This window comes from Anguilla rostrata, chromosome 14, assembly GCF_018555375.3.
Source record: "Anguilla rostrata isolate EN2019 chromosome 14, ASM1855537v3, whole genome shotgun sequence".
NCBI lineage: Eukaryota > Metazoa > Chordata > Actinopteri > Anguilliformes > Anguillidae > Anguilla > Anguilla rostrata.
In genome coordinates, this window is record NC_057946.1 from 8179551 (window position 1) to 8205588 (window position 26038).

Genomic DNA, 26038 nt, shown 5'->3' on the forward strand with positions numbered 1-26038 from the left:
TTTACGGAAAAGCCGCTCCGTCCTTTCCTCCCGTCCCGCCGGAACCGTGGAAACGCGGACCCGGAGGCGGCCGTTTCCCAGGAGGCCCTGCCAGCCCCGCGCACCTGCGGCTCGCTTCCTGCATTTTCCCCCGCCCCGGGACGGCCCTTCAAACTACGTCAGCAAAAAAAAAACCCCTGGGCGCCCCTACAGCCCCCAGAGACCCGGACAGAGACGCCTACGTCTTCTCCACCGTCAGCAATGCGTCCATCTCCAGACCGTCAACTCCTCCCCCTCCCCCCCAGCAGCACATTGCTTTCTCTGTACAGTCACCCTGCACTACATGGTTCTTGGACATATTAAATCATTCCCCCACTCTGTTCAATTTTTCGTACTGAAGTGAGGCCCGGTGACTTTGAGTTTAGCCGCCTGTCTCCTGGACGAGGACAGAGCTCGACAGACTGATGCTGTAATTAGGCACAGTTTGTGCAGTTTTTTGACTGTTGAGGTAGAGGAGATAAATGAGTGCTCAATACAGTTTGTTTATTCGCTTTACTTTGTTTTTATGCACTAAAGAGAAGCAGAGAATTCAGGATTCAAACAAAAAAAAAGCTGCCTCATCTCCACAAACACGAAGGAGGTAGAAACCCTCCAAGCAGCCTCTGGTTCTCCAGCTGTTGTTAATTATGTTGGGAGTAGAATAAGAGGCCATGTTCCCCCTCACCACACTGGTCTCTCCTGCCATAAGGTATGGATTAACTGGCAAAGTTCCTATCAATGCTAATTAAAGAAACTCATGTAAAAAAATAAAGCTCTTTTTCACTCTGTGCTGTATGTCAAGACTATTGTCTTGTTACTTACACATTACCTAAATACCAAATGTTGAATTCTGTGCTTTTGTTTTAAGCTCAACATTCTTTCAGGATATGGGCCACTTCCGGCATGGTACAAGAATTGTGTTTAATTTTTACAAAGCGGAGACAATACCTTCAAATTAACTGCAACAAATCCCCTACGGATATTTTCACACCATCTGCTAGCCCCCCCCCCCCCCCCAAATGGTGGGCTCAGAAGAACAGAGTTTGGATCATTGCAGAGGGGAGAGCGTGAACTGAGTTCAAGGATATAAAATAAGCAACCCAGCATCCCACACTACATTGAACACACCGAGGGAAAGCAAAGTCATTAAAGTACAATGAGATGTCTGGAGAGAGGAATACGTTCCATGGACTCACCAGTGTTGTAGAAAAAGGCTTCGATGAACGTGCAGTTCCTGAAAAAGGAGCCCACTGACGTGACATCTTCAAAGTAGCAGTCCTGGAAGGTGGAGTTGATGAAGGTAACCGACCTGAGCTTCATGTGGATGAATCTGCACAGAAGGGTGTGAGTTAGACAGGCCCAAGAAGCAGAAGAGTTTGTACAAAGGTCATGGCAAGAGCATACCCTTATTCCCGAAACGTGGATGCTTTCATGTCTACTGCACACTCAGGCACTTTGTTTGCTTCTGCTTGGCCATTGAATCTGTTTATGTATCATAGATACTACGTAACTGACGTGTTCTTGCAGGGGGCTTATATTTGCCAAGCAGAATTTAGTCTTTGTCAAGATTCCAGAGGTTAGGTAGAATAAATATTTCTCTGTTTTATTTATTGTCTAAACAATGCTCTGGTATATTTGATGTCCCAAAATACCCACCAATACCACATATATATATCTGATTAAATTCTTCAAATGAAGCTACTCTTTGCATTTAGCAATCTAACATCATGTCCATAATCTATTTACTGTAAACAACAAGCATACATTGTTCTCCACACACGATGGGCACATACATCTTCTATGTGTACCTTTATTTTCTATAATTGTTGAATGCATGCATATATTCAGACAGAGGTATAGCTTAAATGCTGAATATAAACCACAATTGTTTTGGACCAAAAAGGCAGAAACTGAAGAGAAGGGTGAGGAAGATGAACATTTTTTTTTCCTGGATGGGGCAGAGATAACAGAGGGGGTACCTGTCATTGATGAACACTCCGTTGGTGTGGATCTGGTTCTCCAGGGTGAAGTTGAAAGTAAAGTCCTCGATACGCTCATTGTTGTGCATCTTGACCCTGGAGGCATACTCGTCTGCCTGAAGGTGCTTGATGACATCAGGGAACCAAACTGAGAGTCCGTAGTACCTGTACGCATGTCATGACAAAACAGGAAAGGGAAATGATGTCACTGTCAAGTGTGGGGCAGCATTTGTGATTATGATGTCATAACATTTGGAGGATTAAGTCTCACTGATCAAAGACAATGATTATGGACAGTATTTCCTGATATAAGGCATAAATATGCACAGAACTTTTGGTAACACATGTCCAATGCACTGTATGAATTTGCATGATGTTAAAGCAATATACATAATAAAATATAATACATTAATGATACAGCATGAGCTGTGATACTGTAATGAAAAATTACTGAATTATTCTTCTTTTCAATGTAGTAGTTTTATCCAAAGTGGCTTATTTCGTAGAAAAACAGCAATAACTATAAAACAAGTAACATGAAAATTAAAAAATTATGTTTAATTAAAAAATTTGTTGTCAGCTATCAATACAAGCAAGATATGTTAGTTTTAAATGCTCCTGCTTCACCCCTATGGCAAAACAACCTGGGCAACAAAAACGTAACTCTCTCAGGACTAGGACCAGAACGGCCAGACTGTTCCTGGCAGGGATAAGGTGTAGCTGCCAGTGTTGAGGAGGAACGAAAGATGTTTTCTCCTTTCTGCTGATTTTTTGCTACCACCTGGAAACAAATGAATTATTTGCCCCAGTATGGAACAGAGGAAGCTGAATTTAACCATGCAAAAATTTCACACCATTAATGTGTGAGTTACAGTATGCAACCGCAAGATGAAAGATAAAACAAATGATCAGGCACAAGGCCAGAACCATTTGGCAAGGACGAGGGTGGATGGGCACTGCCAGTTCAGTTCCATGGACAGCGAAGCCCGTACTCAACCCACCACACACCTGCAGCACAATCACACATCAAAGAGGCTCTGCCCATCATGCATTTGCATGAAAAACCACTGGAAGAAACACAGAGACAGTACACCTGGTGCCTAAAGCCTCTCTCTCTACAAAAGAGTCTCACGCTAGGTGTCATGATATTTACCAAAATCTTGGGGTCAAACATAAACAGCAGAAATAATCATAATCAGGGATATAATTTCATGCACCAAAAAACCAGTAAGCAGCTGGTGCTCTTTCGCAAAAAATGACTGTCCTCGAGAGTACTTATTAGCCAACACTGGCTTAATGAGTAGCAGTTATGCACTGCTGCTACATAGAGAGATAAGGAAACTTCCAGTAAGGCATGGCTTCACATTAATGATGTGATGGGGCAGCATAATTAAAAGTTATCAAAGCAAAGCAACACACACGATGTCACTATAATGGTGATAAAATCATGTTTTCATTCAAAACTTCGTCACGTTGTGCGTTATTGTATTTACATTATGACGCTTTAAATCCACTACATCTACTCCTGGCTTTTACTCTCTCGTAGACCCCTCCGCATGCCTGCCCGGCATAATTACATGCTTTAACGGCTCTTTGCCTTCGGCTACAGTTAAAGTTATTACATTTAAAAAGCCACCCACGGCTCGCCGGCGTGCACAACGAGATCGGTCTCATTGGCGGGGGCCCTTTTGATGCCGAGATGAAAACACGTCGATACGGGCCAGGCACGCGTCTTCATAGCAACAGGCGGGAGGATAAACAGGATGTGCGATGGGCTGATAGCGTCCCCAGACTCCAGCCGAGCGGACAGAGCGTCCGCTCCCCTGGTTTTTAATATAGTTCCTGGGGACAGACGGATCGCACGGGAAAACTGTGGCCTGAGGCCTTACCTTGTCACGAATAAGCACATAACTGCATGCCAGTACGTCTGATTGGTCAATTCGCTACGGTGAGAATTCTCTTTATTCTGCCTCCTTTCATTGGCATACGGATAAGCAATGCACGGAACGTGAAGGGCAACTGTTCTTGAATGCAATTATTAAAATTATTAAATTAAATTATTATTAAAATTTCAGCATGATCTAAACTGGTGAGTGTCTTCTCATTGGTAGAAGAATCCTTTTAACACATCTGTCAGCGGTGCACATTCCCCTATTTTCTGTATATGCATCGATTACATGTTTTAGCAGTTTATGCTACACTTGCTCCCTCTCATGCTGTATGGATTTTGCTTGATTTTGCAGATCATAATTCTGTGCATTCAGCCAGTCAGACAAAGAACAGTCTGACCGGGCTGAATGCACAGAATCAGAATCTGCAAACATTCAAACTGATGCTTGAAATGTCAAGTTTTTACTCGACTAAGGGTGATTAAAATGCGAAACCAGCTAAAGTGATGAGCTAGCCATAATGACTCCACTATGCATCTAATCACTACCAACGGCTCACTGCTTACATAAAGACGCCGTTCCGGAGTGCGTGGCAGAGGTGCACCAGGCTGGCATTGGACAACGAACAGGAACCAAAGTCCCGATTTAGGTTTTATTTAATCACGGCGGTCCAGCCATCCTGGGACGGTAACGCAGGTGGCCGACACCAGAACATAATTAATTCCAGGGAATTACACTGGATACACAAATTAGACATCTGCTTGCGGTTTAATTGACTGTGTTCTGCCTCTCTGGGGGTGGGCGTGGGCGTGTTAGGGGGCAGGGCTTGCGTGTGCGTGTCACTCCTACCCAGGCTCAGTGATTCGTGGTATTGGGTCGGTGCTGCTAGTACGCGCGAAGGTCGTGCTGGGCAGGGCTGGTGACGCGTAAGCAGAGCACACAGTGAGTCTTAAGATCCGGACCCCTGGCGTTAAACAAGGGAAGCGCCCGTCGCATGCGCTAACTCTCAAAGGTTATCTCTTGCTGTTATTTCTCGTGGCTCAGCGGGGATTTACATGGATGAAGTCGGATCTTAAGCTCCACGGCGCCACCCCACTAAAGAGTGCACTGCGGGCGTCCGCTGGAAATAAGCCATGCAAAGTTGATGAGGACAGAAAAGGGAGGGTTCATAAATTTTACCACTACCCCACAGCCTTCCGCACACACTTCTTCTCAGTCCTGAATCCAATTTTACACTCATTCACGCTAAATCCTGCCAGAGGAGGAGACTATTTCTGGCTCGCCACTACTACCGACTCTTTACAAATACTGCATTGTAAAAAACAATTTTAGTCACCTTGAAGAATGAAATTTACAGTCGCACAAGTAATATTAATGTGAAGCAGTCCTGTGAGCCAGTATCATTGGGTTCAGAGCTGAGACAATCCTGGCCCAATTCCAGATAGTCAAGTTGCATATTACATTACTGGTCCCAGCTGCTTCTCCCTCACAGAATTATGGGATGCTTCTAAGGTAAATCTGCTAAAAACAGTGTCTGAGAAGGATGAGTGTAGATACATTTATATTCTGTGTCTGTAATCTTTGTACCTGCATGCTGAAAATCTGAAAATGACTAAATACAGCATAATATTTGACTTGAGTTGAGAACACCTTTCCCTGCATAATCTGTTCAAACAGATTTGTATTTTGTTTTTGCAAGCACTTATGAACTGAATGCAGTTTCCCACTCATTTTTCAGCCTTTGAGTTTCACGTTCCATCTCTGAAGTTTAGGCCCTTCTTATTCCTTTTTTTTACTAAAGTGTAAAAGAAAGAAAAAACATTTTGCAACAAAGTCCATATGCATCATGCTGCATGTCATATTCAGGATGTGCGTGCAAAGGGCAGGAAGAGAAAAAAGGGCCATCCTCAGCAAAAAGGAAGAAAAAAAGCCTGAAGGCTCTGCCAGGTTGTGGAATGGAAAAACACACAGTTACACATAAATATGGATATGCAATACCTTTTCAAGCTATGCTAATTATTATTTCACAAGATTGTAAACTGGTTTATCAGGCATAGAGAACAATGGAATTCCTCTTCTTGGGCACAAAGTGGAAAATTGAGCAAAAGCTGGGGAGTCAATGTTCCTTTAATCCTCTACTCTACACCACGGGTGTCCAATCTTTTCTGAAAAAAGGGGTGTGAAGGCTTTTGTTTTTGCCCAGCACTGTGACACCTGATTCAACTAATTAACTAATAAGTAGAATCAGCTAGAATCTTAGTGCTGGGCTAAAACAAAAACCTGCACCTACACTGGCCCTTTTCTGCAAAGACTGGACACTCCTGCTGGGTATCAATAGTGTTTAAAATTTTATCTTTGGAATATGGATTCACATTGTGTTAGAGCCTTGAAGGTAATCCATGACTGAAGACAATATATCCTAAACTGTAGAATTTGACGCTGTAAATGTAGTTTGTTTTTAAAATATTATGGCATGCTTACTTAACAGGCCTGAGATGAGATGAGCATGGTAGTTGTAGTCTACCTTGCGTAGAGCTTTGTCACATGTTAAATGGCTCATTAAAGATGAACAGGCTGACATCTTCCCCTGTCCACTGTTATAATAACACTTTCAGCAAACAGGCTATGCTGATGCTATCACAGAGAAACACTTGCCACAAATATTTTCCAGGACTATGTGTTTTTTATTACCAGCTTCCCCAGGCATTAAATTCTGTAAGGCCATTCAACCACAGGCTGAATTAATTAATTCTTTAAAATTTTATTCTTTCAGCTCAGGTTTGAATACCTCAATTTACCATTAAATCATGATTGATCCCCCAATTTGCCTAATTCAGTTATATCATTCAACTGGGGCATAGTAATGAAATGAAGTGATTACATGTCTTGGAATCACTTCATCCTAACCCTCACTACAATAATGAAAGGGAAGTGATGTCATAAATTGTTAAATTAATCTGGAAATTCTAGTGCAATTTATGCAAATCTCCTGATATTCCTAAATGAATAAAAATATTATCTGCATAGCCACTAATGTTCATATGCAAAACAGTCATTACCTCTAAAGAGGACATACGCGAATAATCATCATAAATAATCGTATTGTTAGTTGTTCTTACCCAAAAGACAAAGAAAACCATACAATAGCAAGTTTGATGGTGTTATCTCTCACTGGATAGTTGAAACATCTCAAGAACGTTAACCAGATCTGCAAAAAGACAAAAATATGTTAAACGTACGCGGTATGAATGGTCATTATCATTAATTTACTTATTTAACCAGGTAAGTTATGGAGAACACATTTTCTTTAGAGTCTGAAAACTGTTCCATTCACAAATCTTTAAGTAGGTCATACTCTTAATGGCCAAAATGTACTAGCCATTTGTCCCACATTTAGACATATTGCTGCATGCATACAGAAGCCATTACATCAAAAGACAGTTTGGTCACAAACAAATTCTCTCAAATACACATTGAAACTAGACATGCATAGTACTGGAATAACTGTCAAGCAATTGGAATATCAATTTCATCAATGATATCTTTACACTGAAAAAAAGGATGCTGGAGAGCATTTAAACCTATTTAATTTTGAATGGTTCTGGTAAAGAGAATGAACAGGAGCGGGACACAGTGTCAGTGAGTGTCTTCACGGAGACCCACCCCATGGAGCTCAGTCTTCACCCTGAATAAGGCCTTGGAGACGGGGTTAGCAGACTCTGACTGCATCTCCACAAGCTCATCGATCTGCTTCGGGGTTTTAATCCTGTTCACCTGTGAGGGAACCATGTGAGACCGTGTGAGTTTAAATCCACATTACAAGCTCGTTCTTTGGTTGTACTCTACCTGTATGTTCTAAATGATAAAGCCAATCAGTTTATTCCTTCCAGTTATATTATCTGGGGGGGTCATTTTAGTTTCAGTATATTACCCTGAGTATCTGTAAGACAATCTGTAACCAGAAGATGCAGACAATCGTTCACCAAGCTGTATCATTGTTGCCAGAACTACAGCCTGCTATTTTTAGTTTCACATTGGACCCATTTCCCTTTGTGATAAACAAATCCCATAGTATTCAATGAACGACTGATGTGATTGAACTAAAGGCTTCCTAAACAGATTTAGAACATTAGCTAGCCTGAGATAGATATTCTGATGAATATATCACTGAGTCAGCTTCAAAAAGGTTATCAATACAGTACACATGAGATGACAAACGTGTCTAGGAGAGACAGCTTCATGCATCATGACATAATTATTGCCTATACAGCTTTAGATTTAATGGCTACAACCCACAATCACTCTGCTAGTTATGCTAATACTTTCCTTTGCGACTTTCCTTTGTTTGCATCTGTGAGAACGCAGTTTAAAAAGTGATCACTAAAGCGGTGGTTAGCGTGCTACGCTGTGGCGTTAGCCGCAGGACGAAGCGCAGAGCAGGGCGGGAGACTCACGGTGAACACTTTCTCTGGCTCCCCGCGTGCTCGCATGTTGGTGTCGTGGATGCGCTTGAGCACCATCCAGGCCTCATCGTGCTTCCCCACCTGAGCAGGAAAAGGAAAGGACGGGTTTGTGGGGACTGGCACTGACGGAGGAGATCTAAATGAAGTGTCAGGTTCCTCCGCGGAGACTGCCAAGGTGTCATCATGTCAGCATGCAGTTCTCTCGGCTTAATTTTCTGCCGAAACCTCCGTCAAAGTATTCCATTGTAATAACTGTACACATTCATGTTTTTAAATAAATGTTTCTAGTAAACTTTTTGTTATAAATTATTTGCAACCACAGCCGTGCTTATGCACAAGCCCCACTGCTGATTCAGGGTTCATCTGCGGTTCTCCTCTGAAACACGTGGAGTCGCCAGCTGCTTCTTTTCACACCACAGACTACAGCCAATCTCGCATAGAGTGGAGTCAGAGGAAGACATATGCGCCTCTGACATGCAGCCTACTGACACCTGACTGAACAGCAGGGGTCGCTGGAGAGCTTTGAAATGCAGACCTATAACCGACTGAACACTCCCATACCCTGGGCGACATAATCACCAATTGTGCATCGCTCTATGAAACCTACAGTTGCAGTAAGCACTGCCACGGCCTGGATTTTATCCAAGACTATGGCGCTCATTCATGCACCACAGCATGGTGCCTTATTCAAATGAGCCACCCAGTAGCCGTAATTCTCTTTTACAGAAGTATATTTATGCGAAAGATTTCTCAAACTTTCTTTAAGCTTTCCAGACACTTAAATGGAAGTAAGGCATTTTTGATCATGTATCATTTTGAACAGCTCACACAGCGTGTAGTTTACAGTATTATCATTCCTTAATTAAACAGGTCATTAGTCATTCAGCTACGATGAAAGGGATCTTTTCCTTAGGTGCTAAGATTTGCATACAGCCTCTAATGTACGCAGGTAGCACAGCTTCTGAACGCACACTTAAATGAAGGCCTCGATGCGGAGCACCGAAGACGTTGTTTTCTCGTCTGACGGCTTTCTCTTTACCTCGAGGAAGAACCTGGGGCTCTCGGGCATGAAGGTGAGAGTCACGACGGCGCAGACGCAGGGCAGGGCGCAGACCACCACAAACACCCTCCAGCTGTGGAACTGGTAGGCCGAGCCCATGCTGAAACTCCAGCCTGTACCGAGAAAACAGCATCATCACTATTAAGGGCCAGACCCCCCTCCATGCTCCAACACACACTGCTAAAACAAAGCTGTATGGGGCACATTTACCCTACCGTGTGAACATAGAGCAACTTTGTGTGGAACCTTCTGTAAACAGATTATTTTCAGAGCAGAGCTAAAGAACAACTGTTAAATATTTAATATCCAATTGGCATAAATAAAACTAGGGACAAATGCCTTTGTGTTTGCTAACAGGTAAACATCATCAGAGTTTAGATATGGTGTTAAAAGGAAAGAAAAGTCATTTCAAACAGCATAAATATTTGCGTTAGTGTTCCAGAGGCAAGTTCAACAGTGACAGACCATTTTATATGTAAAACAGAGGAGTATGGTTCCATGCTTACTGTGTGTAGCAAAAAGAAAAGTTGTAAATGTAATTTTCTATATCGGCTGCTTCCTGCTCACCTGATTTATCTTAAAAATGTCTCTTTCAGACTGTTACTTCATGCCAATGCAATATCCAAATATCACCGCAGATGACCAGAATGGATATGAGAGAAATATGCTTCAAAGTCACTTTCTGTTACGATTAGACTGCTTCCCTAGTTTCTCGAGATCTCAGTGCGCTGCCTCAGAAGTGCTTCCACAACAAGGTTCCCGCAATATTGCGCCCTACCTTTCAACCAACTGCACTCCAACAGCGCCATTTAAATACGGGCTTGTGACCGACAAGCTTTCACTGGGTTTATCAGAGTGAGGGGGCAACAGAGGCTTGCACATTATGGGATGGTAACCTTGGCCAGTAACGGTCCCTCATTAATCCCCTTTCTATTCAGCACAAGGCTGTTACACGGGTTTCCAAGGAAATATCCCCCTTCGGCAAAACATCTAACAATAGTGAGATTTCTATGTAAAGATGGGCAGACAATGTGTGGCCTTCCCAAGGATCACTGGAAATGAATAAGCGCCCATACACACAAAGCAAAGATACACACACACACACACACACACAAACTGGAAATGCACAGGCAAGAGGACCTATGCGCATGTTCAAATGAATTTGTTGTAGCCAAAGCTTATGCTTTTAGTGGGCCTGTGGGTCAAAAGCACATCCGCAGGGTATTGGAGCAGAGCTCTTACCAGACCAGGTCCCTCTTGAATAGCGACTCCCACACCAGCAGCACAGCTTGTCTCACTCGGTGCTGTTCTGCTGCCTCACTGCTGAGATCATTCAGGGACTTGAGCCCAGATAGAAAGGGAGGAAGCCTGTTATCTAAAGCGTCTGCCTTTGCTTTCCAATGCGGGCGAGCAGGATATGAGATTTCAGCCCTTTGGTCTGTGAGGTGAGGCGAGGTGTGAGATCATTATCAGGCGCCATTGCAGCGTGAAGACCTGATGGACATCAAAAGACTCGTAAGTGACAGTGCTTCTCCAGCAATGCTACGGCTAGGGCAGTGTACGACTGAAGCTTTGCAGAGGGCGTTTGGGGAAGGGAGCAGTTTGAAATGACTTATTTTGGAAAGGAACTGCGCTCAAACTGCACCCTCGTTCCCTCCCGAGGCCCAGCCAGGCCCGATCAATCTTCCAGGGTTGTGCCCTAGCGTGGGGGATTGTTGTATCTCATGCCCCACCGCATTGTTGGGATCACTTTGGTACAGGGGATACAGAGAGAGCGAAAGAGAGAGAGAGAGAGAGAGAAACAGAAAGAGAGAGAGAGAGAGAGAGAGAGAGAGAGAGAGAGAGAGCGAGAGAAAGCAGGCCTCCCTCCTGCTCAATATCACCTTCTCACTCCACTGGGCAGCAAAGATGAATACATGAATCACACACTCTGTCTGCAGTGGAGGATGTGTCAGCAAGTTCAGGCTGTGTAGAGGAAGAACCAAGGAACAGAGGAGCTAATTCCTATTAAGTTGGCGCCGCAGATGGCTGCCTCGGTGTGTTGATCAAAGCAAATTCCTCGTATGTGTAAATGTACTTGGCAATAAATTCGATTCTGATTCTGATCTGATTCTAAATCTTTACTTTATCTATATTCACTGAGCATTTAGCCCTCATAAAGAGCAAAACACTTCCTGAAATGTATCGCTGTTTTTTTCAGTTAGCCTCAGTTGTATTTTTGTTTTTGCCTGTGAAGTACTAAAATAAGATTAGCTCTGTGTCTAAGCAAAGTGTTGTACTGTACATTGTGCTATACAGTAATATAGGTGATCACCTTAATCTTTACGTCATTTGGCTAGAACTGTACAAACTGAAACCTGATCCATTATAGCATTTCAGACACTATTGTTGAGGTAACACATTAACGTATTGATATAATATCATGAGGGAAATGTGGAAATGTGCTGTATCTGGCTCAGTTGTACAGTGACAGTCCTTTGGAACTGAATTTACAACCTTCTTGGTACAAGTACTGCTGAGAAACCATGTCAAGTCAAATAAAAATGCTAATGTTTCTGCTATGGGGAACGGCATGTGTACTGTAACGAGATTTAACACTGCCAAGGCTGTCTTGAATTTTTTTATTTAAAATGATCCAAATTAAAATATTATATTTGACAAAGGAGGGAATGAAACCAATGAACCAAAGCACGTTGTGCATGTCTAATGATTTCACTATTATTCATTTAATAAAGATATTAAGAATGATTTCATCTTTTTCTATTTCCTCATCGAAACCAGCATCAGTATTGAAATGACATTGCAACCTAACCTCCTACAAGCTTGCTCCACCACAGTAACACTGAGTCTGTTCCTCAGTGCATCATTTCACAGAATAATGCTATTATCAACTGAAGATGGGATTAGAGGCTGGAAACTGCAATTAATTAATCTACTGTGACTCAAATACTCAGTATTACACAAAATACCAGGAGGCAGCCATTATCAGTAAAGGTGAAATGTGGAATCATTTTACAAGTAAATGAGTGTGTGTGTGTGTGTGTGTGTGTGTGTGTGTGTGTGTGTGTGTGTGTGTGTGTGAAAGATAGAGAGAGAGAGAGAGAGAACAAGAAAGAGACAGAGAGAAAGAATATGTGTGTCCATGACAAGAATACAATCAGTTTCACTCGAACTAACATTATGTGCTCCGTGCAGTGTGTATGTATAGAGCCTACACAAACATACACATGTGATCTTCCATAGTTCAGTCACTGACGTCATTACAACAAATGCCGCCCCCTCTCCCCGACTCTCCGTCCAGTGTGGGTGGGTGTGACCCTGTGGCTGAGTATCCCAGGGCGTCGCCGGGGGGGGGGGACGGGGACGGGAACTTAAGGATGTCAGGATTCCTCGCACTGACACTAAGGGATGCGCTTGCGTAATTGCCTTGTACCCGCAAGCCCGGGAGCTGGAGCGCTTAGTCCATGCCATTGAAAATCTCATTACGGGGATTATGTGTATAATTGACTGGGGCGAACGGCTGACTGAGTCGGTGGGGCCCCCGGAGATTAATGCGCCCGCGCCGGGCTCGCCTGCAAAGTCCTTGGACACAAACCACTGACTCAGACCTGCTGGTGGGACGCCCAGCGCACCGACCGACGCTGCCCCGCACCCGCAGAGCCGACACCGCTGGAGCGGGCTCCCCCGGAGAGGAGAGGACAGGAGGGGAGGGGAGAGGGGAGGAGAGGAAAGGAGAGGAGAGAAGAGGGGAGGAGAGGAAAGGAGAGGAGAGAAGAGGGAGGAGATGAGAGGGAGGAGGGAGGGGAGGGGAGGGGAGGGGAGGAGGAGAGGGAGGGGAGAGGAGGGGAGAGGAGAGGAGAGGAGAGGAGGGGAGGGGAGAGGAGGGGAGGGAGAGGGAGGGAGAGGAGAGGGAGGAAGGAGAGGAGGGAAAGGAGAGGAGAGAGGGAGGAGAGAGAGGAGAGGAGAGAGAGAGAGCAGGAGGAGGGAGAGGGAGGAGAGGAGGGGAGAGGATAGGATAGGAGAGGAGGGGAGGGGAGAGGAGAGGAGAGCAGAGGACAGGAGAGGAGAGGAGAGGAGGGGAGAGCAGAGGAGGGGAGAGGAGAGGAGAGGATAGGAGGGGAGAGCAGAGGAGAGGAGAGGAGAGGAGAGAAGAGGACGCACAGTCCTCCAGCCCTTCCCCCTGTTCAGGCGACGGCAAAAGCATTGCGGCAGAACCAACTTCGCTCGCCGGGCCGTCGACGGTAAAAAAAAAAAAGAGAAAAAGACTCCAGATGAGAACAGCTAATCAATTGACCTCAATTATGAGCCAAAGCTCTCGAAGGCAGAGGGAAGAAAAGCCATGGCGACGGAGAGGGGAGAAAGTGTTTTACGGTCCGTGCCGCCCCCCCCCCCCCCCCCCCCCCTCTCCCTCCCACTCCGGGGTCCTACTCCTTCCTGCAAAATCAATGACAGCCTGCAGTAATTAAATCCCTCCCTCCACACACATGCGTTAACGGGGAGACTTCACTGTCACAGCAGCCCGGTGATGGATGCTTCCCTGGCCGAGCTCTCTGAATCACGCGCGCCTTAGCTACAGAGCCGCGCTAGACATTATAATGGGAGGACGGTTTCTTGGCGTCCAGATGCCTACTTCGGAAAAAGCTTATGAGCACGGTGTGATTTTTAGGAAACGGTCTACGAGGCTTGCAAGGCCTTGAACATTATTTTCCCTCTTCAAAGGCGTCTGTGCTGCTTCCCCAAGGGGGGACACATCGGTCACATTTAACTTTACGAGCCTGTTACCCCCGTCCATTAATACTGTAACGACTGCGCTTGCCGTTGCATGCAGAAGAGGATGATGTCACTGCGCTGAGCTCCAAAACGCCTATCTGTGACCTTGATGGGACTGAGACAGTCACAATACATTCATGCGTCAAGGTCTGCCTGGGCGTATGACCTGCACAAGAACTCATATGTGCAATGTTCTCTGTTTTTAAGCAATGGCAATACGTGGAGCCTTGGCCAATAGGCAAGCTTAATGCTCAGACGTGATACTTTACACAGTGTGCCAAGCAGCCCATTTCCATCCATTATCTATATCCGCTTATCCTGGTCAGGGTCACGGGGGGTGCTGGAGCCTATCCCAGCATGCAAGAGGACAGGAATACACCATGGACAGGCCGCCAGTATATCGCAGGGCACACACACCATTCACACACCATTGACTCACACACTCACACCTATGGGCAATTTAGAGTCTCCAATTAGCCTACATGCATGTCTTTAGACTGTGGGAGGAAACCGGAGTACATGGAAGAGCAAATACCATGAGAGCTGACAGAACTTCTCGATATAAAAAGGAAATGAAAAAATATGACATTTGTATTTTCTATTAATACAGAATTTGCTGTTTGCATGCTGTCCACTGGCCAGCACGCCCACAGCATGCTGCACTCTCTCTCCTGTGTGAACATCACTTCAAAAGCTGAGCCTCTGACAGCTCTCCTTGTCAAGCCTGTGGATTCTGGGGAGCATGTGGGAGCCCGCCCAGCGTAGGTTACCTGCTGAGAGGCAGCGTAAATCACACAGAGAGCGCGTTCTCTCACCCGCCGGGCTGCAGGGTCTGCTGGGAGGGTCACCCCGCTCTCTCTGCTGTGACTATCGGGACTATAAACATGATCCTGTATACAGTACGCTCCATGAGTGGGATGGGCAAGATGGCGAACACTATGGCGTACAGACACAGGCCGTTCATGAATTACAGAATGCTCTAGTTTTACTTGGCAAAGAGCAACCCTAACTAGTATCGATCGGGAATGTAAGCACGTGAGGTGACTAACATGCTTACGTCCTGTCACATATTTTGGCTTTATTATAATTAGCAGTGTGAATATCAATAATCACGTGGGTATTAATATTTTACCTGGTTTTATTCAGTCGTGTTTTATCATTTTGACTGTTTATTTAAGCAGCGTTATCACTAAGCGGATTTCTCTCGAGGCGCGGGAGGAAATGACATCGCTCAGGCTCGTCGGCCCACTCTCGGCGACGCGCTGTCATCCATGAAATATTCCCGGCGCGGGCGACATTAATCACCGGCCGCCCGCGTCCTCGCCGTCTCCGGCCTCTCAGACAGACGCCGTCGCCGCCGCCGCGCGGGGCGGGGCAGAGCCTCGCCCCGGCTCCTTCGCCAGCTCCGCGATGCTTCACTAAGAGTATGGTCCGATACGCGACGTGTAGCTACGCGGCACCTGCCATCCTCTCTTATTAAGATCTCCTGTTCCCAGGGACGCAGGCAGTGCCTGCGTGTCGTTTGAATTTATGCCCCAGTCGTTTACTGGAGTAAAGACGACCGCACCTGAGGCAGCCAAATGCCTGTTAACAGTACGTTCCGTCTCCCAAACCTGGGCACACGGTGTGATTTAGCTCCACTCATTCCATTCCAGTCGGTCCATTAAGCCATTTCAGCCTGCACTGCTTTAATTTCACTGTTTCCACTGCACCGTGTGCACTCCGGATATTGAAGGTGCAGCACGCAGGGAGGAGGCTGTCCGGGTATTCTGTCTCCTCTCTCAATCCATCTAGTTTTATTGTCAACTCAATATGGCTGAGTGCTCCATGAGAAATGCGATTTTTCAATGAAATTCAGAACAAGTGAGGTCTTTATGAACCCCAGAATGGGTCATTGCTGACTCACTGACTTGAGCCAATAACAGTGCTTTGTTATTGAGAGCAAAGTATTCTGATTGGATCACAGGAGTCAGCGATTTGCAACTGCATTGAGTGTGAGGTTCATCAAGACTCATACTCCCACCAACCCCAATAAACCAATAAAAGAGTCCTGGGCACATCCAACCAAACACAGAGTTCTCATACAGTGTCACTAGCATTGCGACGGTGTGAAAGGATGGCGTCAGATGGCGCTCACCGTAATGGGGGATGATGGCCCAGGCCATCGCGGAGGCGTAGATGCCCCCGATCATCCAGAACATGCACAGCCAGCTCAGGTGTTCTCCCCTCTTCTCCCGTGCCAGCACCTCCGAGAAGAAGGAGAACACGATGGGCACCGCTCCTCCAATCCTGCAGGAGACCACAGAGAGGCAGTCAGCGGAGTGTACCATTCAAACAAGGGGGAGGGGTGGCCAGAAAACATACCAACGTTTTAAACTGGGTGCCACTGATGTAATACTCATATGCTTTACTGACATGCTCTACTAATGGTTGACATGCTTTATATTGAGATTATAATGAGATTATATTATACTTCATTGTCACTGTCATAAAACTTTTCAGGAAACGAGAAAAATATGGTTTTATGACATCCCGACAGAATAACCTTTTGAATAACCTTCAAAAGTGTCAGAGCCTTGAAACACTGACATACCCAAAAGATGAAGCAAGCTTTAGATGTATGTGTCAGACTCAAAAATACTCATGTTACATTATACCACATTAATGATTTTTTTTTGTTTACATTTTCTGACTTCCCCTTCAAAACTTTTTTATCAAATTCTTTATCACAGAAATGCAGTATATTCATTGGAAAATAGCCTTCCTATTGTCAGGAAAGCCATAGATATGATATTAACCATACATAAATAAATACATTAAATATGTTAAACCTGACATGCAGACCTCTTTTCATTATTTATACATTTTAGTAAAGATAAACCTGCAATGCATAATCATAAGAACCCTGATTTGCATTCAAGGCTGAATTCAGCTTATTGGTCTCTCTATCTTAGTCTTCCACTTCAAAAAAGTTGACATTTAGCATAATGGGTCCTTCAAATCAAGGGGTTGACCCATTTGACCCAACTTCACAGAGCAAACAAATTTGATTAAAGGAAGTAGAGCAGTGCGACTCCAAGCTGGCCAAAAAAGGGAAAAAAAAAAAGAAGAAAGCAGAGATAGTCTGGCTTGTATGGTAATTGTGCCAAGGAAACAGGAGACCAGCACTTCCCTCTGGCAGTTGGGCAAGTCTCACCAATTACACTTCAGCTCTCACAACTAATTTGTCCATGCTTTTCCTGAAAGGGGAGGAAGTATCTGGCCAGGCCTTATGCCCAACATCACTGCCCAATCTCACTAAAGCTCTTGTGGCTGAATGGAAGCGAATCCGCGCAACCATGTTTGACAATCTACCGGAAAGCCTTCCCAGAAGAGTGGAGGCTGTTACAGCAGTAAAGGGGGGTCCAAATATATATTAATGCCCATGGTTTTGGAATGAGATGTTCAACAAGTACATATGGGTGTGATGTTCAGGTGTCCACATACTCTTGAAAATAGTAGTGTAAATGATAACTCACTAAATAAAATGCTTTAAAAAATGTACTTCCTCTTTATGTGAGGTGCTGAAATAGATTCTGGCAGTGTAAGAAACAAGCAGTGCTCCCGGTATTGATCCAGCTGGTGCAATGCATTATCAGTCAAGGGGAGACTATTACCAAGAGAAAGAGAGGCTTTTGAAAGATGACATGATGAAGCTCCAGTGTACACGTATATGGTTCCATATCCTTGGTATGTGAATCCTGTTGAACTGATTCTAGTATGAGATAGGAGAGCTCATTGTAAACTGCTTCCCTGAAGAAGATTTCTGTCAAGCATGATGAATGTTTCCAAGTACCAGCCTGCTTCTCTTATAGGATATTGCTCTGCTGTTTTTTTTATTCTAGTTTCAAAGTACTTCATCTTTCCGGTGTCACTGTTCTTGTAAAAATATTGCGGTATAAATAAAGCATGTTTTTAAATGTAAAAAAATACAATTGGGTGAGCGAGCTCTCCTATACAGCAAGAATTTCAGACAGTACATTAAGCAATCCAAGGGTCTTCATTGTGACTGTCTATCCAAGGGAGGAAACACTTTACATGATTTTGGGATCTCCAGTACACAGACTGTCTTTCAATCTTGTACTATGATCAGCAATGTATTCCAGGATGTCCTCTTTCTAGGGTTTTGAAGCATTGGAGTTGAGGCTGCTAGAGCACTGCCCTTGAGTACTCACATAGGGAACCAACAGTGACGTAATTTCAGAAAAAAATTATAATACCATGATGACGAAAAAAGAAATCTTCTGTCACAGAAAACATTACAACCAACAACTAACTACTCTATGCCAAAAGTGGCAATAGGTGCTTAAGTAGTAATAAGTACACAGTAAATCCTTCCGATTTCTGAAACAAGTTCCTTATTAATATTCCCAAACATACTTCTGATTTGCCAAGAACTCTGCAGACATATATGTCTAGCTCACTGATCAGAAAGGCTATACAGGAGTTTGAAATAACAGCAACACTCATTTGGATAACTCAAATCAAATGATTATGAGTCTGGACCAGGTTTCAAATATAACAGCCAACTCTTCCAACTTCAACCAATCCCTACCAACTTTGGTGACTCACTGTTATAGCCTGTCAACTTAAAGAAACCATGAAATGTTGAGTAATATTTTTACCTACTGAAGCACTACAGGTGGACAAACATTAAAGCACTCTTCACTTGGAACCAAAGCTAAAAACATAAGTCAAGTCTATATAGTTGGCAGATGCTGTTGGAACAAGTGATGCATGTTACAAAAATGTAAGGAGAAAAACAGATTCCATTACTCATGAAGTACTGTGATGCATTTGCTCATCTGCACCATTTCTTTCCCACAGAGGATATGGACTAGGGCCAGACAACTAAAATTGTCTCTGTTGTGTTCCATCACATGGCAGTCCTTGCAGGACAGACATAAATGTGCATTTGGGTCAAAGTCTGGAGCAAAAAAAGAAAGCAAGTTATCTCTTTCTATAAGTGAAATAGAATATTCCAGAAGGCTTTCGAGGGTTCTGCCCAGAGTCTTGTTGTATTAAGGGCAGACCTCGGTGGGGAAAGAGTTTATTGCAATCACAGGATCAGGTAGGATCCCATTCAAGTCCAGGGGCAGTACAGAATTATCACTGACAGTAAAATGATCATTGTGCTTTGAATGAAAGGCAAATAACAGCCATGGTATGTAATGTGATATTGCATAGTATATTCACTTTGATGTCATATGTGGATGAATCTTATTGGAAATTCTTATCTTATTACAATTCACTTTGGGCTAGAGGAAGATTGCTGAAAATGGTGTTTTAAAATGAATTCAATTCCTAGGTTGAATACATTCATATGCAGGTCTGCGTTGTTGCTATTTTCATGGAGCATTGAGCAGCCCAGTAGTTTTCTTGTTTGTCGTCATCACCTTGTCCCCAAGGTCCATTTGGTTTTATTATGCTACAGTGCCTCTCTGGAGTAGTGGTGCCATTGCATGCTCAGATGACGGTAATCCACTGTGTGCAACTCTTTTGAAACTGACGAAAATCTTTTCTAACATCGCTCTCATTCTTGTTAAAGTGGCACAAAAAACGATCAAGGCGGTCGTATTGGAATTCACTGTGCAGGAAAACTCTTTCGATTTTATTTTGGTGACGGAAACTTGACCTGCCGATAGGAGCTAAAGAAGACCTGCGGTTGTGAGGTACTACTCACCCAAACCCTGAGAGCATGCGGCAGAAAAGGAAGACACTGTAGCCCTGCACGAAGGAGGAGAGGAAGGCAAAGAATCCGTTGACAGACATGCAGACGAGGAGGGCCTGTCGACGGCCCACCTTGTCGGACAGACCCCCCCAGAAGAACGCCCCCACCATCATCCCCAGGTACACGATGCTGCCTGTGGACACACAAGAAAGGGGGGGGGGGGTGGGCAGAAAGAAGAGTGAGCACAGACATGAAGCTGCCAACACATATGGGGTCAACAGAGCTGGTCACCGGTACGACCCTATTACAATACAATATGTCACAGGAGGCAGCAGGCTGTGTATAACAAAAATTGTCCCTGGTAAATGGACAGCCTGGTATGATAAATTCAAGCTGTAAAATATTCACAGCAGGCAGCTCATGTAACCTTGTGAACATCCTGTCCTAACTGTGTTCATCTGAATGAGGTCATTTGGTTTTATTTCATTTCCTTTTGTGACAAATTTCAAAATGACTGTTGGTTTAGTGAACTACTGTATTAGTATTACAAAGCAGCAAAATGATGTGACTAGTAAAACTTAAATAAATATAATCACCCAAAGGATACCATAAGCTACGCCTTAATAATTAGAAAAATGCTTTCATTTGGATGGCCTTGATCACACAAACCCCTCCAGCCCAACCCCCATAGAATTGGTAATGCTTCTCTGTGTTGATTGAATTAGGTAAGATGGTTGACATAAATATCCCAACCTCTTAAATGGAATGAGTGTCCCCAGTTTGACCGTAGACCAGAAGGTCACAAATTTAATCAGAGGAACCTGTTACGCTCTGTGCTGAAGAAACCATATCAGACAGTGTCCATAAATTCAATTAAGTACTTCTCTTTGGCTGATACCAATTTAGCATTTTCAACCCCTGCCTTATCTGCATCTCCATTTACTGCAAACAGAGTCACTGTGTGAGCTTCCCACCACCGACATTTCTGAGTTTCCTTGTGGCACTGTGCTCTTGTATAGCGTGTCCCGCTATGCTGTGTATGAGACAGAGAGGCAAGATTTCTCTAAATTATAGTATGGGTTCATGGGTACATGCATCCTCAACTTGCCAGTTTCAGGAACCATTCAGAATATGAATGAATTACAGCAGATTTAGCAACCAATTCATTCATACTTGTATTGTCTTTATGGAACCAACCGAAATTGAACACATCCTAATACATAAAAAGGTACTGATGGATTATACAGGTCTATATTTGATTTAAATATTTTTACATTTTTGTCTTTTTTATTTTAGTTTCAAGCCTTTTATTTTTGACATGTAAAATTGGTGTGGTTCAGAACTGAGAACATAACTGCTCTTATAGATAAATGCAAGCATGTCCCACAGCGATGGCCATTTTGTTACAGGCAATACGTTATGCAGTGCTGTACTGATGATAGTGACACCACTGCACAGCAGTGAACACAGCAGTTGTCCTGAATCCATTTCTTTCATTCATCCCTAATGCTGACATAATGACCGCAATTTAAATGATACATAATTTGTGTACAAAAAAATAAATAAAAATGGAAAATTAGCTGGGCGTGAAATAGAACATTCTGTCCCCCCCGTCACACAGAAAACAACTTGCGCAAGAAGTGAATGCTGAGCCTGCAGGAGCCATGGGTTTGTTTAGTTGATGATGCTGTGGTGATCGCTCTGTAATGGGAAAAAAAAGCGTGATGACTGCATCATGCATCCATCCTAAACCAAGATATACGCTAATAAAAATGCAGATTTGTGGCAGAGGAAAACAGATTATTTGGCAACACAGCACCCCCCCCCCCCCCCACACCCCCCCCAAGTCCCCACTCCGGACTGCGGTGCTTTATTTCCCCACATCTCGATTGGAGAGATATCCTGAAGTTTGTTTCCTTATCGAGGGGTACAGCCGTGATGAGACAGCCAGCGGCTCAGCCGGTAATTCATTACTCCTGACAGCTGCAGGAGTGGGCACACATTATGCACACGCTCATGCTGCGCTGCTGAACTGCTCTCCCTGCTCAAAACCATCCTCTCATTCCAGCCATAGACCGAGGTTAACTCCAGAGAGTATGATTGGGTCTTCTACACGCACTGGACGAGCGCAGCAAGGATGAACATATTTATATCATGCATCATTGACTAAAAAATTTTGATTTGTCAGAAAGTCTCTTTAAATATTTTTTAATGATTTAGTCACATGCTGTGGCACCCTACGCCGTGCTTTACAGAGACGAGAACCCACCGCTGCCACTGACTGTTCTGAAATACCTGTTGCAGACAGGTATTTTCCTTGTGACGTGCTCTCCCATTTCAACACCAGGGAGAGACCCAAAAACAATGATCCGTAGTGTTTCAATGATGAGCCCTTAAATGCAGTTAAAATTGAAACACTTGACAGAATTATCCACAAAGGTTAAATGATTATGCAATACTGTAAAGGCAAATGACCCAAACCAAAAAGTGTTGTTCCTATAACTCTTGGCTTGAGGCTTGATTTTTGGAAGTCTAATGCTGACATTAATCAAATAATGCTAAACATGAGCTAACAATATCCTCCACTAAAATGTCTGGTTTTATTCAACAAGTACTATATATAGCAGCATAATAGCTAGAATAGCAAAAATGTATTTAATTGCAATTACAATTTTTTTATTTTTATGAATGGCAGTTCAATTGCTGTGACCAGCACTTCATTTATTTTATGACTTTAGTCCCGTCTTGTTTCCTCAATAGCAGGCGTTGCCAGATATTGAAACTCATTGGATTTCTAATCTACTGAGGTCAAACTGGGTTCATGCGTATTCCCTGTGGGCTGTAGTGTGTACTGGAAGTCTTGACAATGTCAGGAGGAGCTGTATTCATAACAGCCAGACAACTAACACAAAGCTCAACACATTCAGCCTGTCTTGTCAGATCAAAATATAACAAAGTCACAGAGTGTCTGATATTCATATTCCACAGCAACTAAGGATGATTCCACCTACATTTTTATCAGTCCATTACTCCCCTTTCATATTCCATGATAAAACAATCACTGCATCACATATGATTGACAGACAGACAGATGCACTATATGAACAAAAGTGTCTGCACACCCCTTGGTCTGGGGCTGTTTTTCATGGTTTTGACTCCATTTCAATGCCCATAATTTTGGATGAGATGTTGGATGTCAGGAGTCCACATACTTTTGGCCATGTAGTGCAGACAGGCATATATACTATAAGCTATTTGAAATTAATTATTGTATTATATTGTATTATACTGCATCACAACATTGCCTAAACAAATGAGGGATTATTTCAGAAAACATGTGGAGGAGCCAAAAGCATTGGAAGTGCTGTGGTAATTAGTTCTGATATCTGGCTATGCTGTTCTGCTTTGTGCTCAGACAAAGAGAGCAAGACGACAGTCTGAAACATCTGACTAATTCTCCCTGTAATGAAACTCTCTGGGACTTCCCATAATCCCCTGCTCCCAGAGGTAAAACTCCCATTCACGGGCCTGCGCTGGAGCCGCAGTGCAAAATGTTTGCTAATAATGACATTTCATGCTCTGAGTAATTACATTTGGAAATCTGTGACCAAATTGGCCACGTTGTGCCAGGCGTGAATTTTACAGCACGACTAATCCGAGAGGAAATTAAATCCCACTTGAGAGAAAGGGAACTCCCTCTCAGCGCTGAAAGCAGGCAGACTGCGTGCTGAGGCATGCCCCACGCTGCCGTTGTTATCTGTCAAGGTGTAAACAGCTCAACCTTCGGTGGATACCTTTCAGTCTTGGATTAAAAATAAAATTACATGTGATTAGATGCCTATTTATAGCTTTAGTATTTTTCTTCACCATATGCTTCTATTTTTATGTTGTAGGCATTATCACATTATCTTTCTTGTTACCATTTCTGTGCAATTCAAAGTTTGTTTTTGTGCACTGTTTTTTTCTGTTAATTTATTTTTGTTAAACAATAATACTTATGAGATGATGAGTGATGAGGAATATGAGTGATGAGTGATTAGGTTAAAAACCTGAAAGAAAACAATTGCCACTTCTGGGGAATATAACCACAAATTGAATCCAGTTTCTTGGATCTTAAAAGGCAACAAAATCAAAACAAGAAATACAGTTAATTCCAGTTAAGATTAAAGTTAAGTCTCCAGCTATATTATTGGGAATAATACTTATTGGTTGCAATTCGCAACAGGTATGTTATGACTAAAACATTAAATCTGCATTTAAAGAACATAAATGCAATGGAAATTTGCAATGGAGGAGATCAGAACTGCAAGCTGAGTTAACCCCTCACACAAAGAGTTACTTCGCTCAGAGTGGGTAGGGTAATTGGGGCGGGGGTGGGGGGCTAGTTTGGGTTTGCAAAATCCTACGTGCTCCACCACACAGCGCACAAAGACCTGGGATGACGTCTCTGCATCGTCGTGCCCGGAGGTCAGAGGTGCCCAGGCTGGGGCCGCTCGACGGCGTGTGAGAGAGCAGGCCCTGGGCGTCCCGTCAGGGCGAGGGACGTGACGAGGGCCCCTGGTAATTACGGCGGAGGAGCCGCGAGCACAGCGTGAGCTCACAGTCTGATTACAGAGGAGGCCTCGGCCCACCGCGGCAGGCGGGGGACTCATCAGCCGAAATGCCAGCCCACTTGATTGTGCGCTCGGTGCGATCGCCCTGTGAGGTGCTGTCAGACAAGCCCCCACACACATACTGTAACACACACACACACACACACACACACACACTCATTGTACACACATGCATACACACACACACACACACATACTGTACACACACACACACTCACTCATTATACACACACATGCATTCACAAACACACACACACACACACATACACCTACACATACCATGTGCAAAATCATAATGCGTAGAACAATACTGTACTAAACACTACGCATACACACACACATGACTGTACACACACACACCAACACGCAACATCACGCTACTGTACACATAAAATCTGACATACATGCACTGCACACAAAAAAACAACAAATACTGTCACACACACACACCACACCACATGACCAACAACACTATTTGTACACCCAGCATACACCACAACACACACAGTACAGGACCATCCAGAACACTCACACACACGCACTCATTATACACACACATGCATGCACACACACACACACACACACGTACACACACATTATACACACACATGCATGTGCACGCACACACATTCACACACACACATACACATTACACATGGTGCAAAATCATATATGTGTGTGTATATATATATATATATATATATGTATGTAATCAGCTTGTAGCATATCACACATTTCAGTTCATGGCTTATTATATCACCTCATAACTGTCATTATAATTCATTCTGCTTGCTGTACAGCTCATTATATAAAATGCTGACCATTATAATGCATCTTGCTACAAAAAGGGGGAAAGGGGAAAAACAAAAACTTTGTCATGTGCAGCTGTGCCCAGTGGCACTGCAACTGCAAGTGGAGGAGAGAAGCTGATTGTTTTTTTTTTTTAGATTTTTCCCCCAAGCAGGACCCAAGGGGCAGATCGATGATCAGCAGTGACAGGACCAGTTCCAGAGAGGACCGGTGGGCCAAGCAGCACTGAGCAGGGCTGGCACGGCTGGCAGGGCTGGCAGGGCTGGCAGGCAGCAGGAACACATCAGTAACGCATCACACTGACCAGCTGCTGACCGTCTTGTCTACCAGCCACACTGAGCTGGATTTTAACGGTGGCTAATGGATGTATCCATGCCAGATTCTCACTTTCAGATGATGCTTCCACCATTTAGACTCAACCCTGGTCCAGGGTAGGGTTCATTTTCAACCAGGCAGCTGCAAGATTTGGCTGCACTGTGTGCCTTTAACACAGAGCTTGGTTAAACGGAATGGATGTAACCGCGTCCTCAATATACTTGAATCGGTCTGCCAATGGAACATTTTTTAATTACACAGAACCACATACCACTTGAAAAGATCACTGCAAGAGTCTAGACTAGAGCTTATCAGCCCACCCCGAACCACCATTTTCATCCGTCTCTGGGACTGGCATCTCGCAAGGTCACAGCTTATCCCAATTTCTGTGGCCCTAAAGAGCCTACAGTA

At 43.9% G+C, this 26038-nt stretch overlaps 1 protein-coding gene across 2 annotated transcripts in view; it reads right to left on the reverse strand.

The window, feature by feature from the left end:
- LOC135239562 (synaptic vesicle glycoprotein 2C-like) overlaps positions 1 to 26038 on the reverse strand; it is a 49274-nt gene that overhangs the window by 5016 nt on the left and 18220 nt on the right. For both annotated transcript variants that reach the window (XM_064308300.1, XM_064308299.1), the window contains exons 4-11: positions 19902 to 20082; positions 16317 to 16468; positions 9389 to 9522; positions 8341 to 8430; positions 7550 to 7660; positions 7006 to 7094; positions 1998 to 2162; positions 1215 to 1348 (exon numbers count right to left, since the gene is read on the reverse strand). In XM_064308300.1, coding sequence (XP_064164370.1) covers positions 1215 to 1348; positions 1998 to 2162; positions 7006 to 7094; positions 7550 to 7660; positions 8341 to 8430; positions 9389 to 9522; positions 16317 to 16468; positions 19902 to 20082 — 1056 coding nt within the window. The remainder of the gene's footprint in view (positions 1 to 1214; positions 1349 to 1997; positions 2163 to 7005; positions 7095 to 7549; positions 7661 to 8340; positions 8431 to 9388; positions 9523 to 16316; positions 16469 to 19901; positions 20083 to 26038) is intronic.